Raw genomic sequence first — 17,316 nt, 5'->3', positions numbered from 1 at the left:
TTTGTATTTTTTTGGTTGTAATAAAAACCCATGTCATGTGCGTCAGTTTGTATCTCTCTGTCTACATTATTCCGTGATTTATTCAGTTTTTAAATTTATACTGACTTTTTGATCACCCGGTATTTCTGGTTTTTTTTTTTTTTTTTTTTTTTTTTTTTTTTTTTTTTTTTTTTTTTTTTTTTAAAAACCCACAGTCGCCTTTATGTTTTCTTCTTCTCTCACCTTTTCATCATAATAAACGCAGCACCAACTGCCAGGCAAATAAGGGATGCGTAACAGTTTGCTTAAACGATGAGGGAACTTCAAGGATTTTCTGTTCTTCGCAGTCCAGTCCACAATTAAGAGCCTATCGAAGGGAAAGTCGTTTTTTATTATCTGCGTATTTTGAAATAAGTTTCTGAGATGATAATTTTAGGCTACAAATTGACTTGATTTTTCCTTTGATATCGCAGTGTTCAGATTACTATTAGCACTTACCAATTAATTTCACAGTTCACACATTGTAAGAACGGGCTACAATGGTTGTTTTGTTTGGATAGCAGTTACCATTTCTAACATCGCAAAATGGGTGGGACAACATGTGAGTGACATATCTTTTTTTTTTTGTTTTGTTTACAGAAGGTTGTGTATTTCACACAGTCGTCACTCGTACTGCAGAGGGTTTTGTTGTTCTGTGCTGCCTTGGCGAAATGTAGAAATATCTTGTGTTTAGTGTTTGCAGACAGTTTAGTTATGCGTTACTGCCTTCTTTTAATAAAAGAATGCAATTTATGTGGTAGCGTCCCCTTCAGAACTCGCCATCAAGGCACTTTAAATGCCACTTTTGCCAAACCCGTGTTTCAGAAATTTTTCTGAATAGTGACAGACAACTGAGAAATATTCTGATGTTTTGGTGCACGACTTGTATACACCGCGTACTTTATACTTACGAATGCTCCGATTATTTGTAATAATAAATGCGGTATCACTCATATTTAATTATTAATGTGTACATTATATAGTAGTGGTCTTAGTAATAAAGTTACATTGTAATAAAATAGAAAGAATTATGCTGTTGAAATCTCCTTTTGTTTACAACTGAATACTTTTAATACTGAAACTCATAACATCTCACAATGAAAATACTGCGTTGTTGGATTGTGATTATTATAGAGTAGAATGCTTCTAGCATTAGTAAATAATAAATCCATAATAATGCAGCATCAGATAGCTGTACACAAAATTCTCACGGCATACTCTTCACTTCTTTACAGGTATAAAAATGCATATTACATACTGACAAACAAACATCAAATGCCCATGCGCCCGAGAGAGAAAGATTTGTTGATTTTTATGCAATTTCATTATGTACAATTTGTATGTCTGTGATACAGGTCAGCTTAACATAAAATCTTAAAAACATTAGCCTACATATTACAATATGAAACAACATGGCCTACTACACGTAAGGTCTATTTACGTAGGGCCTACATCATACTACAATATTTTCAATTGATTACAATACATACATACCAGTAATAATAGCATTCCTCACTTCACACTGTTAAATTCTTCCTCCACTAAATAATTCGTTTACATGATGATGCTGAATTGTGTAGAAGTTTTTTAATATCCTTTTGCTTATGCTGTACTGTAGACTTGAGATGATGCTTTACCAGTCTTAGATTAAAAGTAAAGAATATAGTGACCGAGACAAAAATACTGCAGCATACAATGCTCGAAATGAGTTATCCAAAGTTCAGAAATCTAGATCTGGTGTAGGAATAGATCAAGTATACCAGCCAACGTTATGGTATTTTGATCTGCTTGGCTTTCTTAGTGATCAAGAAACGCCAAGACCAAGCAGGAGTTCTCAGGTGGCGTTTATATGTTATGAATGACCATCTGCATTTCTTTCTAGTAATGTACTGCCATTCGTGAATAAAATCATTGTTTCGTGTATGTACATAGGTGGAAAAGTCATTTTTAGATTACAGAATGCAGTCCTACATGAATTATAGATTTGTTGTTTTATTGAAAATGTTTCTAATGGCCTTTTGCCTGCAATACAGAAATTCTTTTTGTGTTATTGCTGAAGGAGTTTCCCCGAACAGTAATTCCAAACTGTAAGTGTGGTTCAAATAATGCATGGTACTCTGTACGTAGAAGTTTTTTGTTAGCGTAATCTGCTAGTTGTTTCATAATAAGTATTAATGGTGTTTAATTTGCAACAGACATTGTCCATAAGTTATCTCCATTGAAGCTTACTGGTGGATGTAATTCCCAAAAATCTTTTATCGAGTTAACTTCTTCCAGTCTTGTTTCATATATGAGTGTACCTATGTGATCTTCCTTTTCTCAGTGTGTGAGCACCATGAACATTGTCTTTTTTAGATTTATTGTTAAATATTTCTGTATGGGCCACTGTGCTGTATTATTTGCTAGCGTGAAAGCAATTCTTTCTCATGTTTCCAGATTTTCTTCAATATTCACTAGTTTCATGTTAGAAGCATTCAATACTTTTTATATCCTTCTTACCTTGAATATTGTTTACAAATAGGTAAAGAGAGTGGGCGAAGTACAGATCCTTGACGTACACCATACTTAATATGCCTGATTTCAGATCTGCATCAAGATTCTGTTGTCATATCCTGCCTTCTGTTACTGCTGAAATATGATTTTATCCTTTTAAAGTATGTCTGCGAATTACAGATGCCTTAGCTTGCAAGTTTTTAAAATACTTTTGACAGTTCCAGAACCATACAAGAGAGGCAAGTGCCGACACACCTGATGTTTTAAATTCCTTAGTATCTCTAGATGACAGAACAATGAAAACCAATTAAACACAGGCCTAGTTTCATTTCTCACAGAGCACTTTATGGCAGTTCTGCACAGAAGAGGAAAATGTTAGCATGTTATGTGGGATATCACTCCTTGTTTTATATACTAATAGTCTGTACATTAATATATCAGAATTGAATAAGTACTTTATTCACCATCATCAGTGATTACTGTGTGCACCAGTGAATACAAGAGAGCATGCCAATGCCTCTCAGAGTAATATGAAATTCCACTTCAATGACACTAGTGTTGCTCTTTCATATAATTTGTATCTAATAATCAAAACCATAACAGATGAGTTGCCATGTAATTCTCAGTACTCAGTGTATGAATACTGTACATACGAGGTTGCCAGTCATGTATACACAACCTTGTCTAGAATCCACAGTGGGATCTGTATACTGATGCAGAACTCTTGGAACAAGTTGCTAACAGACATAAGGTAGGAAATAAAGCAGCCAAGGAGTCACTTAGAAAACATTAATAGTATGTAGTATCACCCACTTTTATAAATTATTGTTTCATATTCATCCTGACATGGAAAAATATTTTAGGATTCTATTATTTTTCAAATAGCAACTTTGGGATGTAATTGATGATTAAAAGGTATATACAATTGATCATTTAGCATAAAGAGAGAAAAGAAAATTCCTATGTTTAATGTCACACCCTGTGGCTCTGCAGATGAGGATGCTGAGACACAATAGTTGACAACTCTTAACTTGAAGGTAACTGGTCTGAGTTTTGGAGGTAGAAGAAATATTCATCATCAGAAACTGGAGGAGAGGTTATGAATTACATATCCATATTATCAGGCATTGGACCATTGTCCATATTTAACTCCCAAGGACTTCCACAGTGATTAATGGAGCAGTGAAAAGTGATGGTATTCAGACTGTCAGACGGGGATGTTAGGTATGGTGGCTGCATCCTAAAACTACTTGGGAAGAGTGAGGTGTGCAACAGCAGCGAGCTTTCAATTTCTTCATGCCTTACATTCTATACACATTTGAATCAACACTACATGGCACTAACAATTACTGCACTAATGCACACAGTATGAAATCACATTTGGAATTTTGTTAACCAGTTGGAGCAAGAGACGGGCAATATATCTCTCTATGTCCTTGGCAGAAAGCAGGAGAGCAATTTGGTTCTGTCATTTAAACTTAACACTGAGTATGGGACCAACTTTAACTTCGGATTCTTCATAACACTTACCATCATTACTACCAGTTAATAGCTAGCGCGATATACAGAAACATTCTATTAAAACTGCTTCACTACACCAATGTATTTCTTAACTTGTTGCACATGCTTGAAAGTTATTTATACTAGGATCTAGAGAAAATGAGACAAGTGAGCATTATTCTCCGGTTATGCACACAAAATTATTTAAGTCGCCAAGTATTACACTACCTGATGTTCATTATGCACTTTGAATTTGAGTATGTAATAGCTTCCAGCCACTGTTATCACCCACATTTTCGTTGAGTAACATCTAGTGAATTTGACTGTTTATGTAGCGTAGTGGCAATGTGATGTATTGACTGTTTATAATGATAACAAATGACGATCAACAAACATACAGTTAGTGGATTTAGTGAGTTTGGACATAAATATTCTATGGGGATTTCATATTGTCTGTGCATGTAATTGAGTGATGATGGCTGCAGCATTTCTACAAGATCAGGCAACACTGGCAATTCAGTCACTATTTGCGGCACCTGCTGGTTTGGTGATAACTCCATGAAGTTGCCTTCTGGCCTCGGAGATGCACTGCACTACATGGAATAGTGCACCTGGTGACAATCTGCTATGTTGTGAAGGAAAGAGCAGACGAGGTAGTCTGCTGTGAACTGTCAAACAATCTGTATTGATAGATTTAATTGCCGAATTATTACTACAAAGTGATGTTTCAATATTTTATGATCTGAAACAATATATACCCCCCCCCCCCCTTAGAAGAGTTGTGTATGTTATGTAGTAGTTTTTTGGAAACAGATAAGCGTGATTAAATTTTCAGCGCAGACCAAACTGCTAAGGAAATGAAGCCTATCAAGAGAAGAAACAAGATATCGAGAGGGGAGATATACTTCAAGAAAAGCAAGTTAATTTCAGATCATTACAGAGGAGCATCTGAATTTATACACATACTCCCCTTCAAACTTTGAAGAAACATCTCAGTACCTACCAACATGCATGATGCTAACATCTGTTTCCATCATTCCGAAGGCACATATCTAAAATATAACTGATAAGCACCAAGAGTCAATGACCCTAAGTAACTATGAGAAAATGGTTGAGTCAGAAGATTAGTCTCATCATAAAATATTCGATACACACAAAAAAGAATGAATACCGTAAGCATGTAAAGAGCTCATGTTTTCAGCAGTAAGTTTGTTTTCCAATGTGGTTATCAAAATATTAACTGTTAAAATTTATCAATCCCTTCCAGTAAGTAATCTGTAAAAGTCAAACAATGACAGCATTCTTTATATGTACTTGTAGTTATCAGATAATGAATTTAACAGTTTCAGAATTATAGGTAATTAAATTTTAATTTTGTGACACCCATAGACCTGCAATTATCAGCATACAATATGTTAGACGTAAGGAATCTATTGGTTATGAACTGTAGATTAAAACTGAAGAAACTGCAAAAAGGTGGGAATTTAAGGAGATGGGACCTGGATAAACTGACTAAACCAGAGGTTGTACAGAGTTTCAGGGAGAGCATAAGGGAACAATTGACAGGAATGCGGGAAAGAAATACAGTAGAAGAAGAATGGGTAGCTCTGAGGGATGAAGTAGTGAAGGTAGCAGAGGATCAAGTAGGTAAAAAGACGAGGGCTAGTAGAAATCCTTGGGTAACAGAAGAAATATTGAATTTAATTGATGAAAGGAGAAAATATAAAAACGCAGTAAATGAAGCAGGCAAAAGGGAATACAAAGTCTCAAAAATGAGATCGACAGGAAGTGCAAAATGGCTAAGCAGGGATGGCTAGAGGACAAATGTAAGGATGTAGAGGCTTATCTCACTAGGGGTAAGATAGATACTGCCTACAGGAAAATTAAAGAGACCTTTGGAGAAAAGAGAGCCACCTGTATGAATATCAAGAGCTCAGATGGAAACCCAGTTCTAAGCCAAGAAGGGAAAGCAGAAAGGTGGAAGGAGTATATAGAAGGTCTATACAAAGGTGATGTGCTCGAGGACAATATTATGGAAATGGAAGAGGATGTAGAAGAAGATGAAATGGGAGATACAATACTGCGTGAAGAGTTTGACAGAGCACTGAAAGACCTGAGTCGAAACAAGGCCCCGGGATTAGACAACATTCCATTGGAGCTAGTGACGGCCTTGGGAGAGCCAGTCCTGACGAAACTCTACCATCTGGTGAGCAAGATGTATAAGACACGCGAAACACCCTCAGACTTCAAGAAGAATATAATAATTCCAATCCCAGAAAGCAGGTGTTGACAGATGTCAAAATTACCGAACTATCAGTTTAATAAGTCACAGCTGTAAAATACTAATGCATATTCTTTACAGACGAATGGAAAAACTGGTAGAAGCCGACCTTGGCGGAGATTAGTTCGGATTCCGCAGAAATGTTGGAACACGTGAGGCAATACTGACCCTACGACTTATCTTAGAAAATAGATTAAGGAAAGGCAAACCTACATTTCTAGCATTTGTAGACTTAGAGAAAGCTTTTGACAATGTTGACTGGAATACTCTCTTTCAAATTCTGAAGGTGGCAGGGGTAAAACACAGGGAGCAAAAGGCTATTTACATTTTGTATAGAAACCAGATGGCAGTTATACAAGTCGTGGGGCACCGAAGGGAAGCAGTGGTTGGGAAGGGAGTGAGACAGGATTGTAGACTATCCTTGATGTTATTCAATCTGTACTTTGAGCAAGCAGTAAAGGAAAAAAAAAAGAAAAATTTGGAGTAGGAATTAAAATCCATGGATAAGAAAAACTTTGGGGTTTGCTGATGACATTGTAATTCTTCCAGAGACAGCAAAGGACCTGGAAGAGCAGCTGAACGGAATGGACAGTGTCTTGAGAGGAGGATATAAGATGAACATCAACAAAAGCAAAACGAGGAGAATGGAATGTAGTCTAATTAAATCTGGTGATGCAGTGGGAAGAGGATATAAGATTAACATCAACGAAAGCAAAACGAGGAGAATGGAATGTAGTCTAATTAAATCTGGTGATGCAGAGGGGAAATAGATTATAGATTCGTAAATAAGACACTTAAAGTAGTAGATGATGTTTTTCTATTTAGAGAGAAAAGTAACTGAGGATTGTCAAAGTAGGGAGGATACAAAATGTAGAGTGGCAATGACAAGAAAAGTGTTTCTGACGAAGAGAAATTCGTTAACATCGAGTATAGATTTAAGTGTCAGGAAGCCTTTTCTTAAAGTATTTGTATGGAGTGTAGGCACGTATGGATGTGAAACGTGGACAATAAATACGAGGGCCGTTCAGAAAGTAACCTCCGATTGATTTAAAAAAATACACCAAGTTAAATAAAAATATTTTAATATATACATCTTACAACTACATCTTTGCACTATTTTTCTACATAGTCTCCATAGCGATTGAGGCACTTATCGTACCTCTTCACAAGCTTTGAAATTCCTTCTGCATAAAAATCACCCGCTTGTGCCTGGAGTCAGCCTGTGACCGCATCTTTGAGCTCTTCGTCGTCATCAAACCGCTGTGACCCGAGCCATTTCTTCAAATGCATGAAGAGGTGATAATCACTTGGCGCCAGGTCAGGGCTGTAAGGTGGATGGTTGATAACGTCCCACTTGAAGGACTCAAGAACGGCCGTTGTTCTGCGAGCAGAGTGAGGACGGGCATTATTGTGCAAAAAAACGATACCGGAAGTCAGCATACCACGGCGTTTGTTCTGTATAGCCCGTCGTAACTTTTTTATTGTTTCACAGTACACGTCTTGATTAATGGTCGTACCACGTTCCATGAATTCAACCAACAACACCCCTTTGGCATCACAAAACACCGTTGCCATCAGTTTTCTGGCAGAAAAATCTTGCGAGGCTTTTCTTGGTTTGGTAGGCGAATTTGAATGTGCCCACATCTTTGATTGTTCTTTTGTCTCAGGGTTCACGTACTTAATCCAGGTTTCGTCACCGGTCACGATTCTGTTTAACAATGGTTCTCCTTCGTCCTCATAACGTGACAGAAAGTCTAATGCAGAGGCCATTCTTTGAGTTTTGTGGTGGTCAGTAAGAATTTTGGGCACCCATCGTGCACAGAACTTACGGTAACCCAATCTTGCTGTCACTATCTCGTACAAGAGAGTCTTAGAAATCTGTGGAAAACCAGTAGACAACTCCGACATTGAGAAACGTCGATTTTCACGAACTTTTGCATCAACTGTCTGAACGAGTTCGTCAGTCACCAATGATGGTCTACCACTCCTCTCTTTATCATGAACGTTTTCTCGCCCACTTTTAAATAAACGTACCCATTCACGGACAACTCCTTCACTCATAACTCTTGGTCCATACATGGCACAAAGCTCACGATGAATAGCTGCTGCAGAATATCCTTTGGCTGTAAAAAACCTTATGACAGCACGCACTTCACATTTGGCGGGGTTTTCTATTGCAGCACACATTTCAAACTGCCACAAAAATTAACTAGCGCAGGTACGACGTTCACTCGACCACGGCTTGATGCCGACTGACCTGTTGAGTGCGGGAACGCACAGATGGCGTCGCTACTCCCCCCACAACCCGCACTGTGACCAATCGGAGGTTACTTTCTGAACCGCCCTCGTAGTTTAGAAAAGAAGAGAATAGAAGCTTTCGAAATGTGGTGCTACAGAAGAATGCTGAAGATTAGTTGGGTAGTTCAGGTAGCTAATGAGGAGGTACTGAATAGAATTGGGGAGGAGAATAATTTGTGGCAAATCTTGACTAGAAGAAGGGATCGGTTGGTAGGACATGTTCTGAGGCATCAAGGGATCACAAATTTAGCATTGGAGGGCAGCGTGGAGGGTAAAAATCGTAGAGGGAGACCAGGAGATGAATACACTAAGCTGATTCAGAAGGATGTAGGATGCAGTAAGTACTGGGAGATGAAGAAGCTTGCACAGGATAGAGTAGCATGGAGAGCTGCATCAAACCAGTCTCAGGACTGAAGACAACAACAAACAAAACAAGGACGTTTAAACATATGGTTATGGGAAAGGACAATTTCCTATATTCTAGAGTGCAGTGCCTTCATGCCATATGATGATATAGTAGTTCTATTTCTTTGTGCAGTTGGTGAGGTGTAGATGAGGTAAACTGGCAAAGACACATGAATTTTCATTAAGATGTTTTGTTCGAGTGCATTAAGTTGCTGCAGTTGTATCTATGATTACCAGTATTTTACTTGTATCAAGAGCAATGAGATCTGAGGTAATTTTAACATAGGAGGTGTATGACGAGAACACCAAAATCGAAAGTACTTATACTAATGAACTTTAAGATAATGGTGTTTGAACTGAGTCAGCATCTCAAAACATATATTTTTTTATTATAGTAAATGAGAAGTACACAGAGTGGATTACTGCTGCTGGATACGGACACCAAGGCTAAGATCACAATAAAGGCCATTCTGTAAAAACTCAGATGCCAGAAAGAAGTTGCAACATGGAACTCTTCTGGTTGGAAAAGCGTAATATGGTCCAATGCCTCATCCTTTGCATTGTTTTCAGCAAGAAGTTGAATGTATGAACAGTGGACACCCAAACACTTCCGTCTATGGTACTTTGCACTATTCATTGTGTCCGCCTTGATAGCTGAGTGGTCAGCACGGCCGAATGCTACGCAAAGAGGCCAGGGTTCGATTCCTGGCTGGCTCGGAGATTTTGTCGACTCATGGACTGAGTGTTGTGTTGTCTAACTCATCATATCATCCCCATTGACACGCAACTCGCTGAAGTGGCGTCAGTCCAAAAGACTTACACCAGATGACCAGTCTGCCCAATAGGAGGCCCTAGCCACATGAAATTTCATTTCCACTGTTCATTGTGGATATTGCTCTGTTATGGTACAGATTACAGTTTCATAGTATTATCGTGGTCCTGTAGCTACTTAATGTAATGAAGGAGGGGGAACTAGAGGGATTAACATTTTGTTGAGTCCACAGTTATTAGAAGACGAATATATGTTCAGGTTGGAAAAGAATTTATGAGAATATTCGTCACAATCTTAGTGAGGGAAACATCCAGGCTTGCATTAGAAATGTTTTAGAGATAGCAGATAAAAAATCTTTATTGCTGGATGAAGACTTGAATCCTGCTGTTCATGTGTCTTAATAACCATAATAACTCTCCAAATACTCTTTAAGGACCAACAATAGTCAAGGATTTTCTGGATATTCTAGGTGAATAAGTTCCTTCTATTGCAGAGATGCTGTTCACTAACCAGGAATCCACGTTCATAGATGACACCAACCCAGTTCACACAAGTATTATGTTTAGGCATTAAGGGCACTTCAGAACCACTGATGTGCCCCCTCCTTCGAAGGAGAAAAAATACAGAAAACTACAAAAACTAATTTTAGCAATTATGAAAGCCCCTGCTTATTATTAGAGCAAATAATCCGGTGCAGTTGCTCTTCACCATCATTATTGACCTACAGTGACTAGTTAAATCATTATAACCACTGACTAGCACAAAATTGAATGCCACCTGGTGTTGTCGTCGGCATTTGACACTGTAAGGGAAGTATATAAATGGACCAGAGACAAACAGGGAATAATTATATTGATGATAAGGGCTTCAAATGGGAAACACACTGACATTAGTGATTTTAACAAAAGCAGATTATTATAGCCCAGCGCCAGGGAACGAGCTTGTCAGAAATGGTGAAGTTGTTTGCATGCTACTATCCTGAGCATTTGTAGCAAGTGGTTGAAAGGCACTGAATCCACAAGCAAAGAACAAGGAGTCAGATGTCCTTACTTCATCAGAGAATGTGGCAGTCAGAAGCTCGCCCACTCCGCAAAGCAAGAGAAGTGGCGATCTGTGGCAGATCTGATGACAAGCGTACAGTGCTGGTGCAGGCACTAGTGTTTCAGAGCACATCATGCAGCACACATTGTTGAACATGGGGCTCTGCAGTAGATGACCCCTAAATGTGTCTATGCTAATGCAGTGACATTGTCAATTACAATGCAATGGGCCATAGGAAAAAAAAAAAAAAACTGATTTAGGTTTGGACATGATCCCTAAGGATAGACGAGTCCTTGTGCTCATCCACTGTCCTTTTCAGAATGATGAGCTCACCCTGAGAATGCCACGCAAACGTACCCCAGTCCATAATGTTCCCTCCTCTGGCCTGGACCCTTCTGATTACTGTTGCAGGGCCGTACAGGCAAACGACCATTTGTCCAATGGAGCATAAAATTTGATTCATGTGAGAAAGCCACTTGACACCACTCAGTGCTGCAGTATTGGTGTGCAAATTCCATCCTTCATTGCTGATGAACAGGAGTCAGCATGGGTGCATGAACCAGGTGCCTGCTGTGGAGGCCCAATCACAGCAACATTCACTGAACATATGTTGAGGAGACACTGTTGGTGGCCCCTTGGTTCAACTGGCCAGTCAGTTGCTCAACATTTGCATGTCTATTCACCCGTACACATCTCCATAGCCATAGTTCACCCCTGTCATCTATGGCCCATGGCGCACCACAGTTGTCTTGGCAAGTGTTTTGGATAGCGCTAGTTTTCCATGCACAGTATACATCAACTACAGTGGGATGTGAAAGGCTACAAATGTAGCCATGTCAGAAATGCTTCCACCCTTGTTGTGAAAGCCAATGATCTTAACCTTTTAAACATCAAATAAATCACTCTGTTTCCACATTACAAAAGCAACTGCACTGTTTTTCATGCCCCCCCCCCCCCCACACACACACACTCACACTTTATACATCCTCCACTGCTAGTGCTACGACCTGCCCGCAGTGAGTGTTTACTGCATGTTGATGTCAGATGCAGACAGTGGTCACACTAATGTGACTGGACCCTATAATAAAAACAGCTCCCTCTTTTGAAGTAATTTACATGAAAGATTCCTACCAAAAACACTGGAAATCATTGGGATTCTATGAATGTTGATTTAGTGAGACAACTGCTTCAGTCAATAAGTTGTGCATACCAGGAGCATTTTCTAAATGACCACACTAAATATGATAATACTGAGGGAGAGATGATCCATGAATCATGCCCATGTGTGAATGTCTCCCTCTCTTTAGTGATTGTCGCAGCTCTGCTTAAACATTTGCCCTTTAAAGGTTCATGTACAATTTACTGTACTACTTGAATAATAATCTGCACACCAGTGCAAGGAGTCTGCCTGGTAACCAACTCTACAGCCTAATAGAAGTTGCAATGCAAGCTGCTTCCTGCACCCCAAGAGTTGAAAATAATTTTCTTCTCCAAAATATTCCCCTACCTCATAGGTAGCATAGCTGATCTCTTCACTTGTCTTAGAAACACAAGCTACTTAGTAACTGCACCAGGCTTTGTATTCCCCTTCCATAACTACTTTTTAGCATGTAAAACTTTTTGTCCATTCTCCAGGCTTTCCCTCCCTAGCCATAGCTTGCAAATTATGTCCTTTGTCAGTCTGAAATTGTATGATTTTTCCCATGGTCTGTATAAGTGTTGAAACTATTGGAGTTGTCAACACTGAAGCTACCAGTGCCACTATGTTTCCAGAATCTCTTTGCTGATTTTGGACATTGTCTATAATCTAGCTTTCTTATGTGTAGCATAAGACTTTTGTCCCTAATCATTAAGAAACACTGTGATAGAAGAGTGGCATTGTGTTAAATGTATGACAAAATCCAATCTTAATGACTGATAACTAACATGATGTGTACAGTCACTGTATCAGTGCTACTTTGATTCATTGATTTATTTCCTTAGTCAATTGCTCACTGCAGAACCATTGGATATAAACAAATGATTGTAATAGCACACAATATTATGCTGTACATCAAACAGACTTGTTACGATATGACCGCTTATGCAATAAAAAGCGTTCACATTGTATCAAATTACTATTTCTGTTTGCAGCATCTGTAATGAGCCTTGTGGTTGCGGCTATTCTATGGGGCTGCACTAATCCATTCATCAAAAAAGGAAGTTCAGGGGTAGAGGACATTAGTGAAAAATCTTCTACCAAAAAGTTTTTTAAAGAAGTTAAATTCCTATTGAGTAATTGGAAGGTTTGTATACTACTATGGATTGTTTTTCTTTGACATTCATAGTCTTCTACATATTCAGCAACTAGTATTTTTTTTTTAATACAAGCAATTCATGTTATTCTTGCTTCTGATTTATAAGCTGTAATCATCATGTATAGCTGTCTGTAAATTCAATTTACATCTTTTACAGTACATGACACCTTTCCTTTTAAACCAGAGTGGTTCACTGTTTTACTTTTTGGCTCTTCAAAATACAGGTGACTATATTTTTACCTTATTTACCATATTCTGTGAATAATCTGTGAACTTCATATGACTTAAAACGCGTATTATAATCCATGATTTTTGTAAAGAAAATAACATTCTGATGGCGTGCTTTTCGTTGTTCAGCCAAGGCATTGATTGCATTAATTTTCCAGCATGATATATTGATCACTGATGCTGTTTTGCCATGTGTACTCATGCCTGAACTCCAGCCATCCATGAAGTATAGTCGGTGTTGCAATGGTGTTTGTAGATTAGTTCAACTCCCAGCCCCTGGTATGTCCTCTATTGCTTTGATGGCTGAGATGACTGCTGAATTCTCAATATCTCCAGTGCTGGATCTAAGGTCTTGCTTAAACTGAAATCTCCATCTTGGTTTATTAGGTTTTTGAACATCTTTATTTTGGTAGACGCATTAACTAGGCTGTCTGAGAAACTTGGTGTTTGCATCTTGTTACTGGTTGCATCATATTTTATGTGAACAATAATCGTGAAATGAAATGTAATGAGAGTAGAGTCAGGGTGCAAATTCCAAGCTTCTGAGACACTGTAACTAAAGATTCTCTTGAAAAAAAGATGAAAAACATAATAAACCAGGATGGAATTTTAAATTCAACCAGGACTCTGGATCCTGCATTTAGTTTATCAAAATCTCACTGTGTGTCTCATCCACCAGACCTAGAAAATACTAAGAGAATGTGTGCTTCACTGAATGTCACTGTAAGCTCTTAAAAAACATGAGCATCAAGGGGGGAAGTGGACACTAAGAGTCAAAATGGACTATAAATAGCAGCTTTGATATGCACATGCACATGCACACACAAGTTTTTGGGAGGTTTCCCTTGGTTATGAGGCAAATACATCAACTGGAAATCCCCTCCCAGATATTCTCGACTGGGAACCCATCTACCCCACTCCCAGCCTACTGGGATAACAGCTCTTATGAGTGGGTGAAGAAAGATTTAAAAAGTCTGACTAAAGTCCAGGCAGTTAGTAACCTCTTTAACACAGCTTGCAGCATCTGAAGAAGACAACTTGTTCAGCTGTCGAATGTCTTGCAGAAAAATGGAATCAACAACTTGGCTGAATATTCTAAAGTACCTTATTAATCAGTCACTGCCAGAAAACCAGTGAGGTCAAATTGTGTCATCTGCCTTCAACAACTGATGGGCAGTGTACATTGTAACTGCAAATACAGGATTTTAAAATATATGCCCAAAAAGATACACTGGTCAACATTCAGGGAAGTATGCTTTATAGAATTATCACAGTAAAAAAATTGTATGGGAAAAGTTGATAAGTACATGTGCGACATGCTTATTCTGTACTACTGCCAATATAAGATGAAACGTTTTCAGCTGGTCACTTTTTAATATAAGTTTTTGGAAATGGAAACCATGTATTGAGTCAATAAGAATGAAAATTGAATGGTGCAACTTATCTTTCTTAGCTGCCTCAAAACTCTGAGACATTAAGCACATTGCATGAAGGAGATGTCATTAGGAATCATGCAGTTTTTTATACCATATTACTTCAGAGCACTTAAAAAAGATTATGTATAGTTTTGGAACATTTGTACATATTAACTGGAGTGACCCAACAAGCTACCAAAAAGTTGGAGAGAGTAAACATTAATATTATGAAAAGGGTTGGTTGCTACTCACCATATGGAGATGTTGAGCCGCAGACAGCCACAACAGAAAGCATACAGTTGAGCTGCCAAAAGGCATTCTTCTAAAATAAATAATTAAATAAATAAAAAGTAAAAAAATAAATAAATACATTGACGCAAGCACAACTCTCTCTCTCTCTCTCTCCCCCCCCTCCCCCCCCCCCCCTCCCCCTCACACACACACACACACACACACACATATATATATATATATATATATATATATATATATATATATATATATATATATATATATATGACCACTACCTCTGACCAATGGGTCTGGTCTCAGTGGTCAGAAACAGCAGTCATGAGTGTTTTCTACATTAGGAGAAGGCCTTTTGGCCAAAAGCTTAAACATACAGCAGTCTTTTCGTTGTGCCTTTCTGCTACTTAACTTCTCCTCTATATGAGGAGTAGCAGTCTATCTGTAGCGGTAGTGGCAAATTATCTTGCTGCAAAGTGCTGCTTGTCAAAGAAGTTTATGAGACGTTATGTAGTCATAGTGTTGTTTACTCTTTTTATTTACTTTTGGTCATCATATGTAACCAGAGATGTATTTTATGCATTGTCTCTGTAGTTGTGCTTTGTAAATGTTGACACAAATCTTGTCAAATACCAAACATTTAATGGTGACAACCACATTATCACGCTGCTTAGTGAGTTAAATGACTGTGTCGGCAACAGCATACATGTAAACCTTTTGTACCACAATGTACACATGAGACAACGATGCCAGCCATGCTGTGAAGTTCTCATGCAACTTACAGAGGAGCCTAGACTATACTTGTGTCAGAACTAGCAGCCACAAGTGAGATGCCATTGATCTCAGCAGTCAGCCATGTATCCACGAAACCGTCTCCCTTTTGGTAACAAAGCCCAATACTTTGGCTTGCTCAGTTGGAGAGCCAGTTTGTGTTGGCACATGTCACTGCCGATGAGAAGAAGTACAACTACGTCATTGCGGCACTAAATGAAAAGATGGCCAGCAAAGCAAAGGATGTCCTAAGCAGCCAGAATATGAATAGCGCCGGAATATGAACAGGTGATTCCCCTGCCGTGGAATGGTACTCAGCGATTAAAATCACACTAATCAATGACTGTAACAGTCAGAGACCAAGAGACTGGAGAAATTGCTGCACACAGAAGAGCTTGGTGATCCAACACCATCGCAGTTATTATGTCGTCTGTGCACTTTGGCAAATAATGCAGTCACTGGTAACATACGGAGATGTATCTGGATGTCACGCCAGCCCAAGGGCGCACAAAAGATACTTACGGTGTGTGCCAGAGCTTTAGACGCACTCACGCTGACAGCCAACCGTATAGTCGAAAGGTATCTGTGTGCTAGAAAGGCACTGCTACACCACAACCAGAGAGTCCCGCCACAGCAACATTTACATCGCTACAGGCACATCTGGCAGAGCTCATAGCACTGGTTGTGAATGTGCATTCTAGTACCAACTAATGTCGGCACCATAGCTCAACTTGGAGTCGTAGCTGCTCGCCATCAACCTTGAGGATATGTTGGTACTACAGATGATTTGGTACAGAGACCACGAAATGTGACCTGCCATTTAATGACAAGGGCTCATTGCTGATGGCAATTGACTCAACAGATCTCTGAGCGATACACAAAATAGCGGTTCTTGACAGACGCTGGAGCAGATGTGTCAGTTAACCCGACCAAATGCCTACCTCAGGTAGTCGTGACGATTGTCACCTGTTTACCGCCATTGGCTCCACCAGTCAGACATATGAACATTAGCTCTCAATCTTGGTCTCCAATGTTGATTCAAATGGCAATTCATAGTCGCTGACATAGAATATCGGATATTAGGAGCAGACTTTTTTCATACTTTGGACTTCTTCAGACCTCAAACACAACAGTCTTCTGGGCACGACAACCAACCTAAGGAGCCAGAATACGAACAGTGCCGGAATATGAACAGTAACGGGTGATTCACCATATGTTGCACTCCTTCAGCAGTATCTGGAGACTACGCAGTAGTCACCCACACTTGCACCAGTCAACACAGTATGATGCGCTACATGTTAACAACTCCTACACAACACCATCCATGCATGACCACTGTGTTTGAAACTGTATAAGTTTAAACCAGCAAATTAGGACTTTGCATTCTTGCTGGTGCAGGGAATCTGTCAACCATCTAGTAGCAACTGGTATCTGCCTCTCCACAACCTGCCACAGAAAACTAATGGATGGTGCCCCTGTTGCAATTATCATCAGCTCAACAAACAGACTATTCCTAATTGATACCGCATGCCCCACATTGAGGGCTTCACA

At 39.0% G+C, this 17,316-nt stretch overlaps 1 protein-coding gene across 2 annotated transcripts in view; it reads left to right on the top strand.

Moving 5' to 3' along the window:
• The first annotated feature begins 284 nt into the window (after positions 1–284).
• The window catches only part of LOC126416662 (transmembrane protein 234 homolog), a 37,489-nt gene continuing 20,457 nt past the window's right edge, over positions 285–17,316 (top strand). Inside the window, exons 1-3 of one of the 2 annotated variants that reach the window (XM_050084462.1) lie at positions 285–580; positions 12,942–13,093; positions 13,263–13,329. In XM_050084462.1, coding sequence (XP_049940419.1) covers positions 565–580; positions 12,942–13,093; positions 13,263–13,329 — 235 coding nt within the window. In that variant the 5' untranslated portion in view covers positions 285–564. The remainder of the gene's footprint in view (positions 581–12,941; positions 13,094–13,262; positions 13,330–17,316) is intronic. The other variant, XM_050084461.1, reaches the window with a different exon arrangement.

Source organism: Schistocerca serialis, chromosome 8, assembly GCF_023864345.2.
Source record: "Schistocerca serialis cubense isolate TAMUIC-IGC-003099 chromosome 8, iqSchSeri2.2, whole genome shotgun sequence".
Lineage (NCBI taxonomy): Eukaryota > Metazoa > Arthropoda > Insecta > Orthoptera > Acrididae > Schistocerca > Schistocerca serialis.
The sequence above is the reverse complement of the archived record's forward strand: the minus strand, read 5'-3'. Positions and strand labels throughout refer to the sequence as shown.